Raw genomic sequence first — 8,031 nt, 5'->3', positions numbered from 1 at the left:
AGCAACCCTACAAAAACAAAGCAGCCCTGGCCCTGCTGGCTGCAGCAGCAGAAGCTGGGACCTCCTGCCCTATCCTGCCTCCTTTATAGGTGGGCTTTGGGGCTTTCCTTCCCCTTCCTTTTTTCTTTTGCAGCTCTGGAAAAGCCGCCTGCAAGCAGCCAGACCTGCTGCAAGGCCGACCTGCATCCGGATTTGGGTAAATAAAGCAGCGGGCGTGAGCGCTGCGGTATGCCAGGAATGCTGCAGCCCTTCCCCAGCGGCCGCTGCAGCCCCTGGGGAGCAGGAGCAGGGGGAGGCAGGGCAGGTTTGGCCCAGCTCAGGGCTTCCCATTCCTCTGGGCCTCTCCAACCTGCCCCTAAAGGGATGGAGGCTCCTAAATTTTCAGCCATGCTCCCCCACAGCCTTGGGCCTGAGGAGCCAAAGCTCCCGAGCGCGGCATCTCCAAAGCCGCCGCGGTGAGCACAGCAGTGAGCAAGGCCGTGCAGTGGCTGCGCATCACACCAGGATGGAGACAGGCTCACAAGAGGAATGCTGCGCACAGGAAGGGTGGCTCGGAGCTCGTGTTCAGCATCGCCATCCCACTGGTACCCACCGTACTCAGAAGCCACCTTCCAGGGTGGTCCATCAGGGTGACAGCTGTTAGAAAAAGTTCAAGTGACTGCGGCAAACAAGAGCATCAAGCCGGGGAGCATCATTTTGTGGCTGTGCAAGTCCTAAGGCAGCCCCATCTCAAAGAGAAGAGTGAGGAGCTAGGCAGCACGGGAAGGGCTGAGGTGGCTGCTGAAGCCCTGGAAGAGCTCAGGGACCAGGAAGGGCTCGAAGACCTGGCAGCGAGGAAGTCTCACCAGGAGGAAGAGGACGGTTGTGGGGCATCACATGGCTGCGTCCTCCACCCCAATCTCCACTTCCCCAGGTGAGCATGGCATTGCATACAAAAAGAACACTGGGGGGGTCGAGATTTGTGGGGTTTTATTTATTTTTTTATTAAAATATTGTTATACCAAGTGGAATGCTACAGCAATCTCGGTATAGGGCGGCATAACGAAACAGCCAGGTTTACGTTTAAATACTTCAGATAACTTAAAACGCACAAACAAGAACTCGTCGTCTTTGGCAGGAAAAAAAAGTTCACAGCACGAAATACTTAAAAAGAAATACCAATATTAATATAAAATATATTAAGTTGTGGGTTTTTTTTCCTCTTTCATATTTTGCTTTGTTTTCCACTTTGTAAACAATGCATGAGAACCAAACGCATTTTTTACGTGTCTGGGAGAGAAAATAAAAAATGCAGTTGTCCAGCAAATGCACACGTTTGAAGAAGAAAGAAAAATATATATATACGCACAAAGGGCAAGGCTGGGACTTGTCTGAGTTCTGAGGACGAGAAGTCAACATTGGCTACGGGCAGAAGCCAGCTGCCAGTAGAGGAGGGGGCCACGGGGCGGCGCATCCCACCTGGACATGGTGCACGCTTGCTCCACTCCGTGCATTTCATCTCCAGCATGTTTCTCCTCCACCTTCCATTCCCTCTATTATTGTTTTTTTTGTTTGTTTTTTTTTTCTTTTTGCTTAACCAACACTCCATTCCCTCCCTTCGTGAAAAAAAAAAATAAATGGGATGTGCCCAGGGCTCTCCCAGCAGCTCCTGAGATGGGGATGGAGATGGGAAGGAGTCAACAAGGGAGGGATGGGAAGAAACCCCAGGGGAAGTGGGGAAGGAGGCTGAAATGATAAATACATTTGCTCCCGTCCTACAAAACAGGGGCGTATTTACAGGGGGTCACATCTCCTGGGCTGTCAGGCAGCTGCCACCGAGGCCAGGTGCTCCAGCGTCCCCAGGGACACACGCAGGGCACATGGAGGGGACAGTGGCCAAGCCTGGATGTGGAGGACTGCACCGTCACCTCTCCTCTTTGGACAGCTCCACTACAGTGACGGCAGCTCTCCCCGGCCGCACTGGGGGAGTCGAGGCAGGGAGGCCAGAAGAGCCTTAAATCAAGATCTCCACCATGTCAGACAGGTCTGGTGCTCTGGGGGTGGCCGAGCTCTCTGCAGAGAAATGAGGGGAGAACGTGAGGCCTGGAGAAGCAAGCAGGATTTTCTTCCTGGAGCCAGACTGCTTCGGTTTTAGTGGATTTAGTCTCCGCTCAAAGCCGACAGCCAAGCCCAGCCCCGCTCCCTGCACCTCCCACATCCCTCGGAGCATCCCTGGGGACCGTGGGACTCACCCTGCGAGCCGGCCGGGCACTCTGCGCCCTCGCCCCAGCTCTGCGCCGCCCCGTCTGTCTGCGTGCTGCCATCCTTGCTGCCGCACTTGGTATGAGAGGGTGGGGGGGCAGCGGTGGGCACCGCTGGCACTTCATCTGCAGTGGTTTTGCCTGCCAGAGGAGACGTCGTTAGGGATTTGTCAGCATGGGAGAAATCCCACCCAACACGCCCCCAAACCTCCCAGCTATGGAGAGCTGCTTCCAAAATTGCAAGGGGAAATTTTAGGCTGCTCCTTGCTGGGAAGCAGAGGTGAGGAGGGCTGGGATGCCCTCGTTTACCTGCACTGCCCCGGGAGATGCCCTCTGCGGCGGAGGCGACAAAGACAGATGGCACGGACTTGGCCGGTCGCAGGGAGCCCTGGAGGGCTTTGCTAGGATCCCTCCGTGAGCGCTGCTGCAGGACTTTGATGACAGCGTCCTTCTCCAGGATTTGGGCATGAAGGGCTTTTAACCTGGAGAGGTGAAGAGGCAGAAGCTGAGAAGAGGAGGACCATTGGCGTGATGGAGCCAGAGCCTTGGATGAAGCCTCACTGGGGCCACATGGCCCACTGGGGATGCTCTGTGACCGCACCGCCCAATGAGCAGCTCGTTGGAAAGCAGGCCTGGTGAGGTGGGACTACCTGTTCTCCATCTCCTGGTGCTTGTGGTTGGCCAGCAGGAGGTCCTCATTGAAGCTGCTGTTGGGCGAGTGCCGCGGCGAGTGGCTGATGAGGGTGGTGTCCCGCTGGGCGGCGGCGGTGGCAGCAGCGTCCATGGCGAACTGCCGCATGGTGCACTCCTCCAGGTACTTCTGCTCCCACTTGGTCATGTCAGCCTCCAGGGCCAGGATCTTCTCCTCCTTCTCCCTCAGCTGCTCAGACAGCCTGTGTGCACTCAGCTCAGGCGTCCCCCCGCCTGCGGCGCCTGCTTGCCTCTGAAGCAGACAAAAAAAGACCCACGGAGAAGGTGAGGAGATGCGGGGATGGAGGTCGCCGGCACCTCCTGCTGCATGGTCCCCAGGATGTCCTCACCTGCTGAGCTCGCAGCATCTTCAGCTCCTGCTCCAGGCGGGTGCGGAGGCGCAGCTCGAGCTGCTCCCGCTTCTCGCAGGCGGCCTGGAGCTGGCCCAGGGCTGCTTGCAGCCGCTCCACCTTCTCCACGTACGCCCGCTTCTTCCGCAGCTCAGCCTCTGCCTTGGCTGCCCGCGCCTGGGCGCTGCCCAGCGCCTGCTCCAGCAGCTCTGCCCGCCGGCGCTGGTCCTCGTTGGCGCTGCGCAGCAGGGAGGCTTCCCGCTCCAGCTTCTCCTTCTCCTGCTGGTGCTCATAGCCTGCAGGAAAACACAGAGCTCAGCCCCAGAGACACAAAGGTGAGGGAGGAAAGAGCATATGGAGGCCCCTAAAAAAGAGGCCGTGCCTACGGTTCTTGACCCAACTGCATGGTGTGAGCAGCCCTTGCCCAGCACACGTGGTGCGTCAGTGACGGGTGACATCCCAGAGCACAAACATGTCCTGATGGACATGGCCACAAGCACGGACACGAGCTGCATCAGAAAACCTTTTGGCATGCTGCAGCCCAAAATTTGAATTTTGACTGAAAAAAAAAAAAACAACAGTCCTGGCTTGTAGCTAGCCACTACAGGGAAGAGGACACAATTCCTCCCTCGTAACACCAACACCGTCTCTCTGCTGAAATAAGACAGCAGAAATGTAGAGATGGATTTTGCTGTATTCCCCCCCCCCAAAAAAAAAAAAATCCCAGCTTGCTCAGAAGAGGAGCAAAGGAAGGGCCAGGCGGGCGCGGGGAGGGAGTGCGGACTTTGTGCTGGAAGAGCCGGCTCGGCAGCAGGAATGCGGAGAATGCAGGTCACCCCGCCGGCCGGCCGGGATTAATGGCTCGAGTCCAGCGCCCGGAGCAGCACAGTCCTCCCCGGGGAAGGGCAAAAAGCTCCCACCCGGCCCCTGCCACCTCCTCCCCCAGCTTAAAGGCTTCTGCACCGAGTCCCTGCCGCAGGGGAGCCAGGCGAAGACGAGCCCCCGGGGACTTACTCTGTGCCAGAAGCTTCGCCACCGTGCCCTGGTTGCTCTCCTGGTTCTCCTGGGTCTTGCTGGCCAGCTGCTTGTTGGCTGATTCCAACCGTTCTGGCACAAAAATGCAAAGAAAAATTTAGATTTAAAATAAGCGTTTTGATTGGATGAAGCGGGAGCCCTGGGTGAAAACACACAGAGAAATGAAACTTCTAAAAAGAAACACGTCAGGGAAAAGCCAAGGGCTCGGGGCGCCTGCAGGGACAGGGGTGTGGAGGGGTCTGGCCAACCAGAGCCACCGTGGAACCAGGGGACACAAGTGGACCACCCCGACGCTCCTGTGGGTCGCAGCCACCCTCACCTTTCAGGTCTCGGTTGAAGTCCTGGAGCCGTCGCATCTCCCCATCTCTCTTGGTCCTCATGGCTTTCTCCAGCGCTTCCCGCTTGGAGGACGCCTTCATGAGGTTTTCGTAATCCTCCGAGATGCGCTGGATCTCCGTTTCCAGCTGGGGAGGAGGAAGTGACGGGCGGGGGTGAGATATTTGTGGAATGAGGAAAAGAAAGGCAGATGCTGGCGAAACATCGCCTGGGCTTCCTGACCTGCCCTAAGCTGCCAACGGGACTCAGCAAACCCTGGGAGTGGCAGCGAGGAACCCCCACCACAGTATGTGTTTGGGGGGAAAAACTCTTTTTTTTTTTTTTCCCCTGCTTTCAGCTTTGTGGGCACAGAGGGAGTTTTCTCACTGGCCCTAGCACGGATTTGGCTGTGCCGCAGTCCCCCTGTGCTGGCCCAGCCTCTCCCTGTGCCTCCAAGTGTCCATCTGTCCAGGGGGGGAACAGCCCTGTCCTTGTGCACAGCCGCACAAAGGGCTTTCTGTGGCAGCCCGAGTGCTACCAGAGGTGCAGAACGGGCTCTTTCCCCCCCTCTTCCCCGCTCGGTGAGGACGAGGAGCTGCCCTGCCACTGAAGCACAGCTGTTTGCAGGGCAAAGCCACCAGAGGGAGGGGGCAGAGATTAAAACACAAAAGGGGGGTGAATTTCCCCAGCAGCTGTTTGCCTCAGACAGCAAGGAAGCAAATGCACGAGCTCTGCCCCAAAACAGGGGAAAAAGCCTCGCTGTGCAGGCGAAGCCATGCTGGGGGGGGGGGGAACCCGCTCCCAGCCCAAGCCATCGGGGTGGGAGGTCACTGAGCCACGTCCCCTCCTCCCAGAGGGATGGACTTTGGTGGGCAAAGCTCTGGGTCGAAGCAGAGGTGGCTGCACCGAGTACCCCCACTCGCTGCTCAAATCCCAAAGAAATGGCGGGGCTGGGATCCCGCGTCCCACTCTGACATGCGAACACCGGCGCGGAGGCCGGCTCACCTTCTGGATGCGGCTGGCTTTCTCGGCGCAGCTCTCCAGCTCCCGCCGCAGCTTCTCGTTCTCCCGCAGCAGCCTCTCATTCTCCCGCAGGACCGCGTCCGCCTGGGCCAGCCGGCTGCCGGCCGAGGCCGCCTGGGCGCTCATCAGGGCCTCCACGCCGGCGGGGCCGAGCGAGCCCAGGGCGCTTGGCACGGGCAGGAACGCCGCGGGGACGGGCGACGGCATCAGCCTGCTGGGAGGAAGGAGCGGGATGCTGAGGGGCTTGGCAGGGACAAAGCATGCTGAGTGACTCCAGCACCCTGTGGGTTGCTTACAGCCCCCATGTTTTCCTCCTCTGGGTGACTCTTGTGGAAAAACAAAGGTCCTGAAACACCTGTGGGTGCTGCTTGGGCTCGCCAGAGGGGTGAAACAGGTGCTGGGTGCCCCCAGGTCTCCCCAAAGGATGAGGGAGGCTCTGAGAGCACCCAGCCTGCCTTCCAGGGCCAGGAAGGGTTTGTGTTCTCACTCAAGCACTCTCAAATGCGAAGCAAATCCCATCTCACAGCGCTGACTGGAGCTCGAGCACCTCCACAGCCAGGATTTGAGCACCTGGGACACCTGAGAACTTCAGGACCTGGCCGCTGTGTCAGGAGGGGCTCCAGTCCCACCCTGTGACTGGGGATGATGCAGCTAGGAAAATCCTCAGCAAAGGATGCGCCTTGAAAGCCTGCAGCTCTACCCTTTTTCCTCATTACTTTCCGGGCAAAGCAAGGGCTCCTGGCACGGCTCCTGGCTCAAAGGCTCACCACCAAACTATTAATACCTCCTCATTACAGCGCTCCGAGTTCCTCGACATCCCACAGCCGCCGCGGCCATCCCAAGCCGTGCGACCGCCCCACCGGAGCCGCCCCGCTGGAGCCCGCATTCCTGCGGGGTGATATAGGAGTGAGGAAGAACAAATGCATCTTCCTCGCGGCTCCCCTTCCCTTCTTTGTTCCCTGGAAGGAGAGCGCTTCCTGCCAGAGATGCTATCGCTCTCAGCCCGGGTAGGTCAGCAAGGCACGGAGCAGCGTGCGTCCCCCTGCCTTTTGCAGTTCCCCTCTTCGCCCCGCTTTCCACGCCAGAAGACGATGCTTCCAGCCCTCCCTAAACACCAGGCGATGCCTGAACCTCTACGCCCACGGATCGCAAAGTGGAGCTGGGCTTTGCTGAAGGAAGGAGAAGTGCCCAACACTTATCCACACTGCTGGCAGAGTCCCCAGCAGCTCCCCTGTGGCGTGGAGGGGAGCCCGGTGCCAAGGCCCGTGGGCATCTCTGGCTGGGGATTGCCGGGTGGCATTTTCCACCCCAGGGAGCACACTTTCCTTCCACGCTGGCCCGTGCCTGTTCCGAATTTAGCCGTTTCCTGATCTGGTTCCAGCTCCTGAACTAACCCCAAATCCCTCCCAGAACAGCGGGGTTTTCATTGCCGGTTGGAAAAAAACGAACCACGCTCTGGCTACGCCAGGGAAAACTGGGGCAAACCGTGCTGCCCAGCCACTGTGCACCCCCGCGCCCCAAAAACAGTGTGGCACCCGCGCAGGCTCTGCGGGTTACCTGACTTCGGGGTGCTGGAAGCCGGGACCATCCCGGGAGCAGGGTTGGGGCAGGTAAGCGCCAGCCGCATCCTGGCTGGGGATGATGTAGGGATACTCCGGGGGGGGCCCCCGTGGCTCCGGCCCCTCGGGGCGCTGCCCTCGCAGGGTGTAGTGCCGGGAGAGCTGGGGGTAGCTGTGGGATGAGCTCATGGGGCTGTGCGCTTTGGCCCCATTCCTCTCCAGCGACATCTGCATCAGCCGCTCACTCAGCGACCGCACGTGGCCGTGCTTCAGGTCCTTCAGTGAGTCGTCGGGGCGCCGGGCGCCGCTCTCGGCCCCCCCCAGGCTGTTGTCCACCCCGCTGCACCGCGTAGTACTGGGAGTGCGCCTTGGCCTCCTCGTAGCTCGGCAGCTCCTCGCCCTTGTGCGGGGGCTGGCAGAGGCGGTAGCCGCTGTTTTCCAAGTAGAGGTGGTCAGCGTGATGCTCCTGGCCCTGGGGCTCCTGCCTGGTGGACTGCTGCACCATTTGGCTTTCCTCCTGGGTCAGGCTTTCCAGGGAAGAGCGGGGGCTGCCGCCGCTGCCGCCGCGCAGGGCTTGCTGCTGGATGGCCAGCAGCGTGCGGTTCTCCGTCAGGTTCCCATAGCGCAGCTGCTCCTGGATCAGGCGGTGCAGGACCGTCCCGCTCGAGTCCTCCGCCGTCCGCATCTCCGCCGGCAAAGCCGCGCTTCCCTCCGAGGAGCTCGCGTCGGGGTCTAGCGGCGAGGCGGGCACCTGCGTGGGGAGACGGGGAGGCGTCGGTGGGGAGCGGGGGGACGTCGGTGGGGAGCGGGGGGACGTCG

The 8,031-nt window shown here is 59.9% G+C and overlaps 1 protein-coding gene across 1 annotated transcript in view; it reads right to left on the bottom strand.

The window, feature by feature from the left end:
• Positions 1 to 958: 958 nt before the first annotated feature.
• Positions 959 to 8,031, bottom strand: part of AMOTL2 (angiomotin like 2) — a 7,510-nt gene continuing 437 nt past the window's right edge. The window contains 10 exon segments of the mRNA XM_035334941.1: positions 959 to 2,052; positions 2,232 to 2,381; positions 2,550 to 2,722; positions 2,891 to 3,183; positions 3,281 to 3,576; positions 4,295 to 4,387; positions 4,635 to 4,779; positions 5,636 to 5,867; positions 7,211 to 7,552; positions 7,554 to 7,963. Coding sequence (XP_035190832.1) covers positions 1,994 to 2,052; positions 2,232 to 2,381; positions 2,550 to 2,722; positions 2,891 to 3,183; positions 3,281 to 3,576; positions 4,295 to 4,387; positions 4,635 to 4,779; positions 5,636 to 5,867; positions 7,211 to 7,552; positions 7,554 to 7,897 — 2,127 coding nt within the window. The 5' untranslated portion in view covers positions 7,898 to 7,963 and the 3' untranslated portion in view covers positions 959 to 1,993.

The sequence above is a fragment of the Oxyura jamaicensis genome, chromosome 9 (genome assembly GCF_011077185.1).
Source record: "Oxyura jamaicensis isolate SHBP4307 breed ruddy duck chromosome 9, BPBGC_Ojam_1.0, whole genome shotgun sequence".
Taxonomy (NCBI): domain Eukaryota; kingdom Metazoa; phylum Chordata; class Aves; order Anseriformes; family Anatidae; genus Oxyura; species Oxyura jamaicensis.
Note: the sequence above shows the minus strand (reverse complement) of the source record. Positions and strands in the feature narration are given on the sequence as shown.